Source organism: Rousettus aegyptiacus, unplaced genomic scaffold (genome assembly GCF_014176215.1).
Source record: "Rousettus aegyptiacus isolate mRouAeg1 unplaced genomic scaffold, mRouAeg1.p scaffold_m13_p_17, whole genome shotgun sequence".
Taxonomy (NCBI): domain Eukaryota; kingdom Metazoa; phylum Chordata; class Mammalia; order Chiroptera; family Pteropodidae; genus Rousettus; species Rousettus aegyptiacus.
In genome coordinates this window covers 38,568,774-38,587,782 of record NW_023416292.1, presented here as the reverse complement: position 1 = coordinate 38,587,782, position 19,009 = coordinate 38,568,774, and the positions used below count along the sequence as shown (strand labels likewise).

Sequence of the window (19,009 nt, the reverse complement as noted above, 5' to 3'; positions counted from 1 at the left end):
CTTTTTAAAGTAACAAATTAGTTTTTGCATACCACAATAAAGTAGGCTTTAGAGAATAAAAAGGAAAATAATATAGCTCAGAAATACAGTGATTTATATCACAGAAGAAGCAAACATTGAATATATCCATCAATGATACTAAGTGCCAATTCAAATAATTACATTGTAACATTAATAAAACATCAATATTTATTAAAATGTTTTAAGAAATATGGTATAGTATGACAGTTATTCATGGGACATGAAGAAAAATAAAACTAATATTTTAATGTAAAATGATGTCACCCAAAATGCAGCTAACAAACAGTAACCAAGTACTATTCAAAAGATGATTCTAATTGCTTTTTAACCCACAGAGGGCTTCCAATCTCATTTCACTTGACCAATGCTGAGGATGGAACATGGTCAGAATGATTATAACCAAAGTAGAGCCTTACTTGGGTGAAAAATTGTCATTCTTCTGAGAATAATTTCATCAAGTCCCCAGAGCCCAGGCTATTATTGTTTACTGATAAAGTTATTAACCAGGATTAAAAACAATCAAAAGGGTAAGGATACAGCAGCAATCCTAGATTGTGGGCATAGGTTAGGATTTTTCCATTCTCAATGAGTGTTTAGAAAAACCATTATTTCCTGTAGACTGATAGTATAGAGTTTTACAGGAGAGCTTTACTTAAATCATTATGAAACAACAAAAAAATAAAGATAACCTCTGACTTGAACCATTTAGATTTTATACCTGAGGTTAACTGCATCTCATTGAAAGGATTTAAAAGTTTCAATTCCCTTCACCACTCTGCAAAGTCATATTTAGTCAAGTAATCTAAAATTATGTAATAATTATTATAAAACACTAAATATTTAATAGCACTAAAACATTAAATTTTGACTGTTACTTAAATTATCTTTTGCTATTAAGACAATGGTTTTATTTCTTAAAAACAAAATCTAGAGTACTAATGCAGAACTATTTCATTAAGTATCAGCAGATGTAATATTTCTACCACACTGACCTTGTGGGCAATACTACATGAATATTTTGTTGTTGCTGCATATTTAAGGGTAGACCATAAATATTAAAACTCTTGTACTATAAGGTAATTTTTTAAATCAGGTTAAAATCATTCCATCTTTCTTAGAATAGAAGGTCCATGGATAGTTCTTCTGCTTTTGTAACTACTTGTTCTTATCCAGGAGGGGTGGGAATAAAGTTCAATGAATGTATGTTATACATTTTTGGATTTTAATAAAATAGCTAACATTTATTGTTTTTATGTACTATGTTAAGCAATAAATATATTAAAATGGATCATATGTATATATATTTCATTTTAATATTCCAAGTCTCAAACAATTCCATGAAATGTTATCATCTAAGATTTTGGGTACATTAACCATTAATATGTGACAAAGTTGCAACATGAACGAATCTAGATACATATCCATGTCTTTAAAGTCCTTGACTTTAACTAAAATTTATTTTGCGTCTTGCTACTTCATGCTTAGTTCATAGAGTTATACAACACCATTTGTTTTTTTTGTAAAGCAATTAATATATGAGGGATATAAATTCTGAAATCATAAATTAAATCACAGGAAGTATTCAGCATATCTGATATCAACATGGTGGAAAAACATTATACTTATCTTACCCCTTTTAGTTGACTAACTTAAGCCGTATAAAATATTTTATCACGAATGTAACAAAAATGCATCCTGTAATACCTTAGTACAAAATATATAAATTATTGGTAATTAAAAATGTATAACATTAGTTAAATTATATTCAATTATTATATTATACCATGATCAAATTGAAAACCTTATTCACCAAGTCTGGGAGACAGGCTTTGAGCCAAAATAAATAGATCCTAATAAGTATATCATAAAGAAAATAAAAACAATATAGATGCCATGTAAAGTATATACCATATATGCAATAAAAACAATACATATTTCTCTTTCTCTTTTCAATGAAAAGACACTGTCTTTGAACCAGCAAGCTGGATATGTTCAGAGCAGAGAAAGAAGCGGCTTATGCTTAAAATAGCTTTCTTTTTACCACAAGGAATGCAGTGAACCTGATCCCATATTTTACCTTTGGCTAAAGAAAGGGAATTCAGATATATCAATTTTCCTTAAGAGGAATTCTTCTTCAGAATCCAATGCATAGATGATAAAACTATGGTAGAAAATTTAATAACCACATGCACTAGATAGTGTGATTTATTATGAATATAGTATGGTTATGATGAGCTAATCTAAAGTATGAGCAGCCCAGATTAAAATCTCTGTTCTAAAATAAAGATTTAAAATCACCTATGAGACTTAACATCTTAAATTCATAAGCCATTTTCCAATAGCACTCATATAGAAAACATGCACAGAAAAAGTATTTTAAAGACCACTTAAGTTTGGTATGTTATTTCTTACAACTTAGTAATAGGATAAATAACAATTAGAATATTACCAAATGACTTGTATACATATTTTAGAAAGATATAGAAAAAAGAAAATATAGAAAATGGCCAATAAGCACAAGAAAAGATGTGCAATATTACTAGTGATTAAGAGAATACCAATTAATATCACTAGAGATACCATTTGACACAAACAAAGTGACCATAAGCAGAAAAGGAAATAACAAGTATTGGTGAGGATCTGGAGAAACTAGGATCCCCATACATTGCTGATAGGAAGAAAATACAGGACAACTGTTTTAGAAGACAGTTTGGAAGCTTCTTAAATGTTAAACATAAATTTACCATATCACCTAGCAATTCCACTTCTATGTATCTACTAGAAAGAAATGAAAACATGTCTACCCAAAGACTTTTACACAAATATTCACAGCAGTACTACTCATGATACCTAAAATATGTAAACAACTCATAGATCCATCAACTGCTAAATAAGTAATCAAAATGTATATTCAATCAATGGAATACATTTTAGCAATAAAAAGGAACAAAGTACTGACATATACTATGACATGGATAAACCTGGAAAACATCAATCTAAATGAAAGTAGCCAGACACGAAGGTCACATATTATATTCATTCATGTATTAAATTCATTCATATATTTCACTGACATGAAATGTTAAGAAAGACAAATCTATAGAGACAGAAAACAGACTAGCAGTTGCGTAGGTCCATGGGGGAAATAAATGGGGAAATAAATGCAAACTTGGCACAACGTTTCTTTCTCGGGTGCTATAAATATGCCCAAAATCTGACTGTGGCACAACTCTGTAAATAGACTAAAAATCATTAACTTGTACACTTAAGATGAATAAATTTTTATTGTATGAAATTACACTCCCATTAAAGTTGCAAATGTTTTAAATTATATGTTCACAGAAATCAACATAAATAAGGAAAAAAAGTATTAGAAAGAACCAGCTAACATTGTGATTAACTACAGGGGACAGGAAATATTACTCAGAGAATTTGGCAGAGAAGATCAGAGAAATAAAGACATCACTTTAATTAAAGATTTAGTCTTCTTTTGATCCAGACATTGGATTATTAACAAGGACATCATTTGTCATCTATATGTAAGAAATGGTGGCAAGGATAACTTAGCAATTTTCCCTTAATCAGATCTTGCCACAGACCTTTTGTAAAAAGCAAACCTAATTACATTTTTTTTTAATAATGAGAAAGGAAAGAACCAAAATAAAAAGAAAACATTCACTCATACTAGTACCTTTCTGAAATTAATATAGCTAAGAATGTCACATTTGGAAGCTACCCAAGTGAGAAATTTTATCATTTACTGTTCAGGAATGTATGAATGTCTTCTCACACTGTACTCTCATAGTTTAACCTAAGATTAATTCCTTATATGCTGAGCCATCTAGACATCCTATTAAAAACAGAAAGCAGGCCTTACACCTGCCAAAGGTTGACAACCCAAACTTGTTCACCAGACAGTACCAGAACAAAGTAACTTACTTTTTCACCAGGAGGACCAATCGGACCTTGTGGACCAGGAAGACCCTATATTAAAATAATTTATTTTATATTTCAGGAATCACATCATAAGAACACACTTTTAGAACAGTAAATTTTAGCTTTCTATTTCACATGAAATGAGTTATGGGAATCTATATATAGCCCCTGCCTTCCCCAGAAAGTTCTGGAACACTATGAGCAGTTTTACACAGTTACTCTTTTGGCAATGGGACTAGTACCTTTCTGAAATTAATATAGCTAAGAATGTCACACTTGGAATGTCGCACTTTGACAAAGGTATTAGAAATGTGATCCCATTCAGAACCCTCCCACAGGTGTGGCTGCTCGTCTTGACATTCCATGAATATTGAATGACTCATTTTTCTCTTGGAAGAAAGAGGCCTTTGGACATTTGCTCAATTTTTTTTTTTTTAAGAATTATCTTCCTACTTTCACATCACAAACATATTTAGCTCTACAGAGAAAAATTTGAGGCTGTCGGTTTTCTCATAAAAAGATAACTCCTTACCTCATTATCTCAAAGAAGCTGTGGTGGCTCAGACTTACCTGAGGTCCTGGGTTCCCTTGCTGACCTGGAGGTCCAGGCTCCCCCTGGGGGCCCTTCCAAAGGAAAATATAATGAGTCTTTAATGGAGCTATTTCAAATAATAATTTTTTTCTTCTCAGTTGAAAAGTAGTCCCCACATTAGTTTTCCCTATAGAAAATCGGGAAAATCTTGCAAAATATTAATGCTAGCAGAAGCTAAGGTACTTATTAGCAAATGTGAAAAATCTTTATTTTGTATTTAGCAACAACAATTTGGAGAAATGAGGAGTTATTTTATTAATATTTTCCACATACCATGTTTCCTTTGGGTCCTGGAGGGCCATCTATACCTGCAATACCCTTCAATAAAGAAAAAGAAAAAAAAAAAATATATATATATATATATACACACATACATACACACACACATACATACATACACACATACATACATACACACACACATGCACACACACATGTTTATAAGTTTAGAAGCTACAACAGAAAATCAAAAAGACTAACCTCATAATAGATTGACACTCATTAGCCTGGGATGACTAAAAATCATTTTAGGATTTAATGAAAATTAGGAAAAGAGCAAGATGTATACTCTACTATCCATGTCCATATTGGAGACAACCTAGCAGCATCTTCCACTGTGTTGGGTATTTGACAGGAAACATTAAAATAAATAAACTCAAAGGAAGAGAACAGTTAAATTGATAGGCAGCATCATGAGGTCTTAGAATATAACAAGGCAGTAAACACCTGGCTGTCTATAGAAAACTTTCACGACCTCCAGCCTTTCATGACCTCCAACAAGCTTTCCCTAGAAAATCTTGGATATTTTAGCAATACTTACAGGCTGCCCTATAGGTCCTGGAGTTCCCCGTGGTCCTAGCAAACCTCGTGGACCCTAGAAGGAGAAGAAGAAAAATGCTTGTCCTAATAAAAAACACCTTCAAAACATGTCTCTTCCTGTAAAAAACTTTTAATGTAATGTTTAAAATTAAAGTTATCTGTACATCATCTCTTAACACACTGTAAGTGATGTTTAAAATACCGTTTCTTTGTAACACACATACCTAGTGTTTATATTAACCCAAAAGCCAGTGAATCTATAGTACAGAAATCATGTATCTTTGAATCTATAGATTTACACATGAATCGCAGAAAATTTTAAAAATAGGAGATAGTTTAATACTTTAAATATGCCAATTCTGTGTCATTTCTGATTTGAACAGTAACACTGAATCCTATTAAATCTTATTATTCAATCAGATAGACTATGTCCTGATTCTCATTTGTTTTACATTTCTGTTAATTTCATTTGAGAGAATATTGACTGAGGGAATGAAACTAACAGCTGGATTACTATGTATGCAGATTTAGAAACCATTTTCCTGAGAAAAGCTTTTTTTAAATTATGTTTGTTTAAACTTAATTGATTTTTCCTCTTCTTTTCCCCCCTCCTTCGCGTGCCCTGCTTTCTCGCGGCTTTCTTTAGAAAAGTCAATACAATAATTTACTGTCTCTCATATTCGCATGAGCTATTATTTATGTCTTTGAGTTGACAGCCTCTATAACGTGGCAAAGTAGGGCCGGAATTATGAAACATGCTTCTAGTCTGATTCTTTGATTAACTAGCTTTGGGTAAACCTTACTAATTCAGTTTTCTCATTCGTAAAATTCGGTGGAAAAATAATCTAATCTAGAACATTTTATCTTTATACCTGGCATACTGAACACCCCATTTTTTTGTTTCTTCTGGTAATATGATCAATTTATCCTAAAAACAAATTGATTCTGGAGTTACTGCTGAGGTAAAAAAAAGAAACAAAACTCAGAAACAACAACAAAAACTAGTAAAGGTTTTCTTGTCTGACAAGATGTTATATTTTACATTTCTTTTCTTAATTGTCAAAGACTTCCTCTATAACAAGAAAGCTCAATGTGTCTTTTAAATGTTTTTTCATATAACAATTACCTGGTTAGCTTAGGTAAAACAGCAATAGTCACCTAAGTTCATTATTGACTTTATATGTGTAATGTTAGTAACTATTCCTCCAAATAATAAAAAGAAAGAAAGTTGCTTACAGCTTCACCTGGAAGACCCCTGGGTCCTATTTCTCCATCTTCTCCCTGTCATTTCAAAATAAATGGGAGGGTAATGCAATTAAATAATGTATTGTTTCAACATGCTTATGTTCTCTTATGTTTTAATTTTAAATATTTATTTTAAAAAATGAAGTTTAATGTACCCTCATTCCATCTTCGCCAGGAGGACCAGGAGGACCTTGGGGACCTTTTTCACCCTATTAAATGGATAAAATATGATTCGAATGTGAAATAAAATAGAATTTTTAGAAGTCTATTCTATAGCTTTCTTACCAAATATAACAGAACATTTGGCAGGAAAAACATGCTTTATTTGCTCTCTTCAGAATATTTCACAGATAAATCATAATTTCACACTAACCAGCTCTACATATTAATATATTAGAAAAATGTTCCCTAAATTAAAAATAAAAAGGTTTAAATTAAGTACCTAAAATAATTTTCAGACATCAAATTGTCACAAGCTAAACCATTAAAAACTATTTCGCTGAGGATTGTTATAAACATCAATACTACACTTTGGTGATTTTAACTTATTTTTTTCCAATTCTAAAATAATTCATATTAAATCAGCCAACTCTAGAAAACTAAAGGAATTTTTATTTTTTAAAAAAGCAAGCTTACATATTTTTCTTGTAAGCATACATTAAATAGCTTGTTAGACATCTGTAGGATTCTCTTTCTTTTTCTTTCTTACTTTTTTAATTCTCCAATTTACCTAAAGGTTATCCTACCTTCATTTCTAATTTAGCCTCTGGTGTCTCTAGTTCTCGGAACCATCTAATTTAGTATAATAAAATACAGTGCCCAGCTTATATTGATATCACATGTGTAATTCTACTTATCTTTCTTCAAGTATCTAGTAGATTTAATAATTTACTAAATAGATTGACAAATAGTTAAATTAACTTTCTTCTTCTGATTTCCTAAAGTGTATAAGGTCTAAACTATTTCATAATATTCTTGTATTATCCCTGTATAAAAAGTAGCAGAATGGTATATCTTACCCGATGACCTTTATCACCTGGCAATCCTGGAAGTCCATCAAATCCTCGATCCCCCTGTAAGATCATCATCATCATCATCATCATCATCCTCATCCTCACCACACATTTCCAGTCTTATCAGTACTGTTATATGAACGTGAGATATTTTTTTTTTCCTATTAAGAAATGTGATTTTAAAATATAAAAGTTTCAGGGGCGAACTGACATACGTGGTCAGACTATATGAACATGTGAGCTCCTGACCTTTGCTCCAGGTTCTCCTGGCATCCCTCTTCCACCATCGGCACCTGGACGGCCCTGACAATGCCAAGAACAGGTCTGAGCAAAAGGCATTCCTGCTAGTACAGAGTAAAAACAAAACAAAACAAAACAACTGATGATTTCAAATGCCCTCAAAATACACAATGAAAACCAACCATACCCTTTTTCCAGGTTTTCCCGTTGGACCAGGTGGGCCTTGAACACCGCGAGGGCCCTATATCAAAACATCATAATTAATTCATTTTACAAAATTCTTGATCAATTAACTCAAACCACATTGAGAGAGATGGTCTTAGGAATTTATATCCTCTTAGCTTTACTTAATCTTTTTAACACAACAAAATTATTTCTTACATAAAAGCCCAGATAAAACAGAAAGCAAGAGAGCCAATTTTTCTAAATGGTTTCTTGCAAAAAGTGAGTCATAATATTTTATTAAGTTCATACAGACATGTGATTTCATTTAAACAAAAGGAATACAAGTAACATTTTAAACTTTAGAAATCTCACTTATTTTATTCTCAAAATGAGGTTTTATACATCCTTTGACTGAAACATTTTTTACCCATCCATCTTATTTTTCTTTCTAATCCATTGGCCTTCACCTTTCCCTTCATATTTTGGAGGTCCTCTCTTAAATATTTATTCTTTCATTCGTTTATTATATTGCATTATAATTGCCTTTTTTAACAGTTGAATCTCCCATTACACTGTTAACTATTGCAGTTTTGGGCTAAGTCTGTCTTTTTCTACATTATGCTTCTATAACTTAGCACAATGCTTGGAACATGGTTTTTCAATCATCTAAAAAATGCTGGAGGATGATTTGGCAATCCCTACTGCAAATTACTGACTGGCATCATCATGCCAAGTCAGATTAAAAGTTAAAGATTCTCAATATGTTTCTTTCTTGAATCAGTATAATACAATGTTATATCAACATATGTCTTCTGTGGAGATTGATACACACGGTTTTTAAAAATAAAATTACACAGCTAATATAGATCAAATATATTTCCAGTATAAAATTATATAAGCCTTTTTATTTAGTTAACTATACTCTTTTTAAGTTAATTTTAACAGCACACACATAATGAATGTGGTAGAAAATGTAACACACATTTGAAATGACAAATAATTTTTATGATCATTGTAAAATGTTGATCACAGAGATAATGAAATGAAGATTATCTAATAATTAAAGGTTAAAATATAGCTTTAAAAATATATACACACACTTAAGTGTGTGTATACATATATGTGTATATAGATAAGACCCCAGCTGGAAGGCAAGGGGCAATTAGTAACAGGGAAGATCTTGTTTGTTTTTAATGAAAATGATCTCTCATTTGATATTGCACCTCTTTGGAATTAAGGAGTCCAGGACAACCGCAAGATCCATTCTCTGTTTTGTAAAGAGGTGAGTTTCATCAAAAAGTTCTTAATCTTTGCAAAAGATTAAATTCCTTAGATTTTCAAGTAGTTATTTTAATATTTTTATGCAATTCTCAGTTAAGTTGCAAATGCTTTCCATTCCATTATGGCGATTTTAACCAAGCATAAAAAGAAGGGCACCCACCTCTGAATCACCCAAATATCTTTCTTAATTTTCTTTGAAATATTTTTTTTCTCATTTCAAACTAAACTGTGGTGTATCCATACCGGGAAATATCACTCAGCAACAAAAAGGAACAAGCTATTGACGTATTCACCAACTCTGATGAATCTCAAAGGCATTATACTGAGTGAACGAAGCCAGAATCAAAGGTTACATATGATTTCATTTATTTGGTAGTCTTGAAAAGATAAAACTGCAGCAATGAAGAACATACCAACGGCTCTCGGGTATTAGGGCTGGGAGAGAAAGTGAGCGTAAAGTGGTGACACCAAGAAAACTAGGGGGTTCTAGAAGGTTCTCCATCCTGATGACTGTGGTGGAGACTATAAAGAACATGTGGTGCTGTTAAAATTCAATTGTACATTTTAATATTTTAAAATAAAATTCATTTAAAAGAGGGAAAAAAATAGTGGTTGGCTACTTTGGAGCGCCATTGCAATCTGAATTTATACTTATTGAGCATATCAAGAAACATTTTCATCTAAAAATGAATGCATTTTAAATATACGTTGCCTTTTGTTTTTGTTTTCTAGAATAAGTCTATTTCACAATATGCATCTATTGAATTGCTTTATTTACTTATTATTAAAGGAAAAGTAATATTTTTAATAAGATACCATATAAATGTAATCTAAGATCTTTTTTTTAAATTTTCAGCTCAAATGTTCTCAGTTTTTCTGAATTTCCTTAACTTTACAGACAGTTTGAAGTTGTCTTCTTTTTAAGCATGATAAATATCCTGTCTGAGAGAATATACTAGATTTAGTCTCCACGGGAAACATCCCGGGCTCGAGGGAGAGCCACTGTAAGTACAGCTGTACCAGTTCCACTCTGCTTTACACTATCTCCAATCAATTCAATATTCCAAAGGGCTGATACCATTAGCCTTTTCCCATCCTGGTTTATCTTTCTTTAACATTGTTTAAATTAAGTTATTGGCAGTCAATCGATCACTAGGAATTTTTCAGGGAAAGGAGTTGATGTGAGCTTAAAGGTAATATAAGTGATTTCTTTATTCATATGACAAATGTCAGATAATTCAATTACCAGACCTGATAAAGTTAAAATAAAATAAGTGATAGAAACTACTTTTTTACCTGAGGACCAGGATCACCACTCTCGCCTTTGGCCCCAGATGAACCAGGCCCTCCCTGTAGAGAAAAAGCAAGGATATAATCGTTTAATTTAGCAATTACCTAACTATCTTTATCCTACCATTGTTGCTTGAAATAACTAACATTATTCAAAATGTAATTCATCAAATTTGTATGATTTTATTAATTAATATAATAAAATTGTCAAGTCCTTTGATTTAAAAGCATCTCCTCTCAGACTTTGATTGTATTCCAGTGTGTGAGCTATAGTTAAAAAAGACTCTATTTTATACAGAACTACTTGGAATCCAGTTTCACAAAATCACATTGAAATTTCTTTAATATGTGTACCATCAAAGCACTTCTGATGATACACAAGACATTACTTATTATTACACCATGTGGGGTAGTATAAGCAACACGATTCAGTGAATCGGGTATACTGAATCTATTCGTAAGGCAAGGACTTGACAAAATGTTATTCTTTTATTCTCAGACATTTATCAGACACCAAATTCTATAGCAATAAAATGTCAAAAACAGACATGATTGCTATCATTACAAGTGTCCTGAAATACTGTCAAAGCAGTTTTTTCCCAGATTGATCTGTGTTTTCCTATGAGAATAAATCCTTATGACAAACCCTTTACGAAGTTTAAAATAATTCAAAAAGTGCAACAAAAGCCTGGCACATTAACTGGAAAAAATATCAAATCATTTTAGAAAGGTGCTGTGAGTTTTAAAAATAAATACTACTAGGTCATTCATCCCCCTTAAAAGATTTAGAATATTAAAATTGAACATGGTGATAATACTTACTTCATTCTGCAGAAACATGCTCTATGTGTTTAAAAAGTTTCTGATTTATTTAAATAAATTCATAATCAATTAAATAGTGCATTAAATCAAGTTACAAAGAGTAAAATTATGTTGTGAAAATGTTAGATATCTAGAGCCTCCTGGTGGTTCCAAAGTGAAATAACAATTAATGTGACTCCCAAGAAATATGGCAAGTCAATAACACAATATTCTAATCTTGAAAAATGCAAGAATGATGACTTTTAAACTTCTAATTAAGAGTTCTTGCAACTAAATTTCTTCAAGAGAAAAACTTGGTTTCCACATTAACTCTGGTTATTAATCACTGAACTGAATGCAATTACAAGACAGTCAATTAATTTTTAATTAATTTACTGTATTATATTCTCTGTATATAAACACTACCAGATTATAACTGCTTTCTCCAAACACTTATTCTAAAAATTGTCATGTAATAATTGACAGTAACGGAATAGGGGGAAAAAACATTTTCTACTTTTCCTGCATATTTTATAATCTAACCCTCCACTTGTCTATAAAAGCAATTAGAAAAACAAGAAAAGGAATTTTTCATTAGAAAATATACATAAATATGTCATAAAATATTGATGTAGACTTTTTTCTTTTTAAACCCTCGATGTATAAAATACTTTTTAGACTCTAGCATTAACAGATATTTGAAAGTCTGTAACAATTTTGTTTAGAGAAAAGGAATGATAGGAATAAAAATAGTGAAAATAAGCAATATAATTTATTTTCTATCAATACTTACCTCTAATATTTAAGAGGGCTAGTATTTTCCATACCAATGACTTAAGTAGTAAAATATATCTTGGATATAATACTGAGAATGTATATATGGTTGTCAATGTTTTCTCTTTACCAAAATGGTGTGAATGGCTGACCTTTAATAATTGCTTGGTGAAAACAGGAAATGCTAATTTTATATGCTTTCATTGGTTCTACTCATCACCGCCCTCACTCTCTACACACCCACTGGGCTTGTGTTTGTCAGGAGGATAAGTAGGAAAATTCCCTTTAAAAAATACAGTATTAGAGATCCTACAGTAATATTTTTAGATTAGGTAATATATGTCAATGTTTCCCAAACATTTGTGACCAAAAGAATTAGCCTGGTGAACTCACTAAAAGTATGATTTGCCAGTTCCTACTCTGAACATGCATTATCAGAACCTCAAGTTTAGGGCCCCAGGAACTTTTATTAAAATATACACGTAATTTTTCTGCCCTTAATTTTGTAAAGCACTAGCATACTTTCCTTAGTCAGGTAAATTTGAGTTATCACTAGCAATTAAATATCAACTCTATTTCTTCCTTTGTTAAGTGACATGAAATCTTCCATGTTCCATATTATATATTTGAAAGGCAGAACAGTAAAAATAGATGACAAAACTTGATAATGTACTTAGAATCACATTTAATTTGAATTCAATGAAACATATTGCCAGAATATATGTTCCACATGAGCTCATATGATTGAATTTCAAGACTGAATTACTTAAAGACAAATTTCTGTACAATTTTATAACAAATTCTTGAATAAAATACATATTTCTCATCCTAATAAGAGTAAAACATTAGTTAGAAAATGACTCGATTCAAATTTGAATAAAATATTTTGCTATAAGTGTCTACTAAGTAATTGAAATATAAGATTTTAATATTCAGAGTAATAATTTCTATAACTATCACTATTTTAATAAAGTATATTGAAAGCATATAAAGTCATATGAAAACACAGTAGAAACACATTTATTACCAAAACAAATACTTTTAATAGAAATGATTTATTCTATTAATTGTAAAATTGATGAGAAGCTCTGTTGGGATCCTACAAAATTTACTAAGGACTAAATTGAAATAGATTTTTTAAATGGAAACAAAAGCATAGGTAGGTAAATGTACCCTAGCTTCATCAGCCAGAGACACAAACAATGCTCGGCCGAAGTTACACAAGGAACTGCTATTATAGGAATTTAAACATACGTTATCTTATTGGTAACCTACCACAGGACCTGGTCTTCCTGTTAGACCCATTGGGCCAGGTGGACCTCTCAGAGCAATCTAGAAAATAAAACATATCAAACTCAGGAATGCTCTACTGGAGTAGCATATTAAACCACAATATTCATTTGTACAGGTTACCTTAAGTAACAGATGATCCAAACAGGTATAATATCTATATGCTAGAAAAAGTGCCTGATTACTGAAGAATTGCAAGTTTCTAGAATGACCAATGATCTAAATAAGTATCAGATATTTTTTTAAACTGTTGTAACTTATATATAATCTCATACTATATATAATTATGATTTATTCAATAACAAAAGCTAAAATAAATTCTAGAATAATAAATCTAATGTACAATTTTTTTCTACTCCAAAGTGTACTTCAGAATAATGTATAGACCTCTCTTAAATTTATAAGTGCAGGTCTCATTGAAAACACATTTAGTGGTGAATAATTTGAGGTGATTTAAATAAAAATTTTCTAGCAATATTTTAGAAAAAAAAGATGACAAAGCCAGATAGCAAAAAGCAAAACTGATCAGAAAGTGTTACAACAGTACACTTCCTTTGATAAATCTCAAATTTAATATTCTCTAAAAAATACATTTATTTTGTGTAATCATAGGCATAAATAGATTGATTACATGCACTATCGATATTTGAATATTAGAAATGTGAAATTAGCATACTTGAAAAGCTGGAACAAGTAAAATTCAAAGGGTAAATATTTGACAGATGTCAAATTAATATAGTGTGCTATTTTTGAATATTAGTGATTCTAAAGATGAGTACTTAGATTATCAAAACAGGTATCAAAAATAATACTATAATAGAAATATGTAAAATTATATTAGAAAAGTGCATGAGATAATAACAGCAGTATATCCAAAGTTCCACTACTGATTCCATGAGATTTTTGACAATATACTTCTTAATCCTTGAGATTAAATATCTGAAAAATTGGAATTATGATGATTGCTACCTATTTCCAAATAAATTAAAGGACTAACAAAATAAGCTCAAATAATTACCTTAAATTTGTTCAAAGTAATAATTGAACAAGTAATAATATATAAGATAAATTCTAAGAATCATTAGTAAATTACTTTAAGTACTTTTAGATTTACAAATGCCAAGGTCTAATAAACAAATATTTAAATATTTAAATATCTCATTGTCTTTATACATGAGATAACCAAATAATGGCTTCTGTCCAGATTAATACTTAATAAACATATAAACAAATATTGACTGTGAATTTAAATTTCATTTATATTTTCAGATATTTTATACACTAATAGATCCATGATGATGAATAAAAAGTTATCACAGACATGATTTACATCACTTAGAAAATAGGTACATATAACCATATCAATGGTAAGTCCTTTATTTCCTTTTTCCTTAAAACAAGTTAAACTATGACTAAAAGTATTACATGAGTTTCAACTCTTTATTGGTCTCTTCTTTTGATTTTCTTATGTACATTTTAACAATAAGTCTAATTAAAAATACATACAGTTATATGTTTTAAAAGTATACAGACAGTGAAAGCTTTCAGCTGACAAAGAATTATAAACAATGATTTTGGAAAAATTGTACAGATAACAAGATTAGAGCTTAGAATACATATTTGAAGGTTTCTTTCCTATACAAAAATTCCTAAACAAATTGATTTTAGGAGGAAAAAATTACTTCAACTTTATTCTCTTTATTAATTAATTATCTCCTGATGCCTTACTAGAGAAAAACTAGATGTAAAAGAGAGTGTTAGGTATAAGTCCATCAGAACTCTGAAAAAAATTAGGAAATGTGTGTGTTATGGTTTGTGTATTATTAACAGAATTATATGTGAAAATATTGCAAGGGTCAGTCATTTAACTTTAATATTCAATTAAAGAAAATAATCCTATAGATAGATATAATCTTAGTATCTTTTTTCATATAAATTCAATATACTATTCAGAATTAAGTATTTTGTTCATAATAGTAGCGCCCTCCAGATGGCGCATGCGTACAATTTAACATAGGCTCAAGTTCCCTGAATTCTTTCTTACCCGAGCCTGCTGGAGAATCGCCTGGGCCTGAGCTTCCTGAGCAGAGACGGTTGGTCCTTTGGAACCATCACCACCATAACGAAACTAAGGAAAAGAAACATAAAAAAAACTCAACCTTAGCTTTTGTCAAATAGTTGTCTTAATTACTAGATAAAAACCACTTACTTAAAAGGGTGGGATTTTACAAAAGTCCACAATAACTCCATCATGATACATAATACCCAGATTTTTTTAAAATTCTCCTTCTGCCCATTATGCAAATTCTCTGGACCATGTTTTACCATTTGTAGAAGAGACTAGAGATTCCTTTCTGATTTTAAATTCCACAACTTCTGAAAACTCTATAATAAGTCATCCTGAATTTTTGATATGCACATATAATACCCATTTTAATCATTCATTTGCAAAAATTCAAAACGTACCAAGTTCAGTGGTGGTTATATATTAATTCCTATTTTGTTGAACAAAACTTTTAGAATTTATATAAACACAGAGGAAATCCTTGAGATGTTTTCATTTTGTTTACCTTTTCTTAAATAATTACACCAAAAAACTGATCCTCTATATTTCTCCATAAAATTCTAAAGTTTTTTAAAAAATTTTAACTCAAAGTGCAGCATGTCAATTTCTCACTCAACATAATTATTGCTTGAAATGTTATTACGTTTATATAAATAAATCTTTTTTTCCCTAGAAAACTAAGGCAATGTTAAAAAGAAACTATGTTAAAGCAAATAATTTTAAGCAATGAATAATGACACTATAGATAAGATATATATTTTTTAAGAAGTATTAAATATTGTCTATATGGTGGTAAACAGTATATTAAAATTACATTGACACATGAAATGCATGTTAATTATATGACTCAGAATAAAGCACATGACTGGAAATATTTTTAAAAATCTCTAAACTTTGTTGTCAAAAGTATAATCAAGTAATAAAACCTTAGCTCTAAAGGAGAGGTTGATATTTACCAAAATTTTATTTTGGTAAAATTTCTCCTAATTTCCAAAGGCTGCTTGATTTCAAGTATCTCTACCACGTACAATGGTTTTTAGTTGATTGCTCTGCAATATGGTTCAATAATATTTTTCAGCAATAAGATGACAAAATATCAAGTCATCTTTATGACAGTAAAAAACTTACTGGTAACATTAACATGGTACCAGGAGGACCAGGTAGACCATCAGCCCCTGGTAAGCCAGGACGTCCTGGGGGACCCTAGAAAGTAAATAAAATCATCAAAATCAATAAATAACCAAATTTATTGAATAACTTTTAATACATCTATATTATTTAGTTTGCATTTGTCCTCACCTCTTTAGTTAATCTTCTTTTAGTAAGTATACCTAGGAAGGGTTGTAGTTTATTGCACTAGTTTTATAATATTTTAATAATGCAGTTATTGGCTACACAAGGACGGCAAAAAAAGGTAAAGGGATTTTATAAGAAGGGTTTAGAGAGACTTAACACAAAGGATCTGTTTCATCATGTGACCCAAGCTATGATTCTCAAATTAGAATTTAGGCTTATTAACTCATCTTATCAGCATCCAATTAAATATCCATGGGAGTTCCTGGAAAATGTTTGAATTCAAACTGAAGAACTGAATCTAAAGCAATAGATTCACAGCAACATAGAAAGCAACTAAAAGTAAGGTTGTTGTTTTTGTTTTTTGGGTTTTTTTTACTAATTATCTCATAGATAAAATGCACATTTTTTACCTTTTAAAATTACACTTAGAAAAGCAGACTCTCCCCACTCTTAGTGAGAAGGATAACATGTTTACCTTGTAGAATACATTTTAATTTTTTAACATAGGTTACATTCTTTTGTTAGGAGGAGTACCTTCACTTACCCTCTCGCCAGGGTCACCAGGGGGTCCAGAGGGGCCTTGTAGACCTGGAGGACCCATAAGACCCTATAGAGAAATAAACCATTATCTGAGTCAGATTCCTGATCTCATTATGTATTCAGGCAAATTCAAATCAAAGGGGAGCTCATTTATATTTCATAAATAAACAGTTGTCTCCCAAACAAGTGCCCTATTTATCTTCCTATGAAAAGGCAACATATAGGGAACACTTTGTAGCTATCTCAACTCTTGCTCTATGAAGCTGCTCCCAGAGTGGAGGCCGACATTCCAAGAAAAAACAGGAAAGAAGAACTCGCCAATGTAAAGTCCCTGAGGAAGAGTCTGCTTCTCAACTCTTACTGAAAAAATGGTAGACTAATTCGATTAGAGAGCAAAGTTTAAATGTAGAAATCACTTAGCTTAGAGGCATTTTTACATTTTCTTTTGAGGGTAAAAGTATTTAAAGGCATCAGTACCAACATACTTATTTCAGATGACAAGAATTTAATTAATTCCACAAAAGACAGAGGATTTCTCACAAAGCCAGATTAGTACAACTACCTGAGAATAAATAAAGCCATACTGAGTGACATCAGACTTACTAGAAAAGGACAATGGAGCCGATAATCACTCCATTCAGTAGCACAGATAAGGCAGTTACAGTCTACTTAGAATTCTTAGCTCCATTCACTGAGATAAATCTATACCTGTTTACTAAAAATAAGAATTTTTTTTTTTTACTTTCATAACTTTCAGATAGAAAGTTGAAAATGAGGTTAGAAGATGCAGATGTATTAAAGCAACAAAGATATTTAAAACAAAATTTAATTCCACTGCTCTCAAAAGAATATCATCATCTCGAGAGCCAAATCAAAAAGCAGTTCAAGGCCATCAGGTCCTCTGAATACATATTTGCCTCTATAATTCAATACACAAGTTGGTGTAGAATGTATAAATTCAAAAACGTAATAGAAATCTTGATTATAAAAAAAAAATCTTAAAACATTTACAGACCTCAGGTCCTGCTGGCCCTGGTGGTCCTTCGATAAGCATACCCTGTAATAATAGAAAGATGAGGAATCGTTACTCGGGAAACGTAACTCCTAATCTCTTACCTAAGAAAGCACCATGTCATCACATTTTAAAAAAGAAATTCTCCATTCCTATGATGAAATCAATTACAAACATTTTTGCATGGGGGAGAAAATTCAAAATTATAGAAGACACAGACAGTCCCTGTCCTCAGAGAACCTGTGAACTAATTATGAAAGAAACAAATATTCAGATAAGTAATATTACAAGGAGAATATGCCAAGCTCTCCCAAGAAAGGCAAAATAGACATTGAACCACGTTTTCCCTAACGCCCAGAATAATGCTGGCCATGAAGCAGGATTTTAATAAACGTTGGCCCACAAAAGATTGGAAGTAGCATCTAAGCACTTTAATTTAGAAAAGGGGTGAAAAGTCCATACGACAGAATTAGGAATAAAGATGAGATAAGCTCTTAAGTAGAGAAGAGAATATAGTACTACTTCAAGATAAGAACTCAGTTCTAAAAAGTTTATGATTCTGCTGCTGAAAACTGTTTTATCATTTAAACTTTGGTTGTAAATTTTCAAAACAAAGGCATTTCATATTG

General features: G+C 30.9%; 1 protein-coding gene across 2 annotated transcripts in view; it reads right to left on the bottom strand.

Moving 5' to 3' along the window:
- The window catches only part of COL11A1 (collagen type XI alpha 1 chain), a 169,676-nt gene that overhangs the window by 94,948 nt on the left and 55,719 nt on the right, over positions 1-19,009 (bottom strand). For both annotated transcript variants that reach the window (XM_036235133.1, XM_036235132.1), the window contains exons 10-24: positions 18,384-18,425; positions 17,373-17,435; positions 16,661-16,735; positions 15,512-15,595; positions 13,453-13,509; positions 10,609-10,662; positions 8,054-8,107; positions 7,876-7,929; positions 7,633-7,686; positions 6,769-6,822; positions 6,605-6,649; positions 5,370-5,423; positions 4,823-4,867; positions 4,528-4,581; positions 3,961-4,005 (exon numbers count right to left, since the gene is read on the bottom strand). In XM_036235133.1, coding sequence (XP_036091026.1) covers positions 3,961-4,005; positions 4,528-4,581; positions 4,823-4,867; positions 5,370-5,423; positions 6,605-6,649; positions 6,769-6,822; positions 7,633-7,686; positions 7,876-7,929; positions 8,054-8,107; positions 10,609-10,662; positions 13,453-13,509; positions 15,512-15,595; positions 16,661-16,735; positions 17,373-17,435; positions 18,384-18,425 — 834 coding nt within the window. The remainder of the gene's footprint in view (positions 1-3,960; positions 4,006-4,527; positions 4,582-4,822; positions 4,868-5,369; positions 5,424-6,604; positions 6,650-6,768; positions 6,823-7,632; positions 7,687-7,875; positions 7,930-8,053; positions 8,108-10,608; positions 10,663-13,452; positions 13,510-15,511; positions 15,596-16,660; positions 16,736-17,372; positions 17,436-18,383; positions 18,426-19,009) is intronic.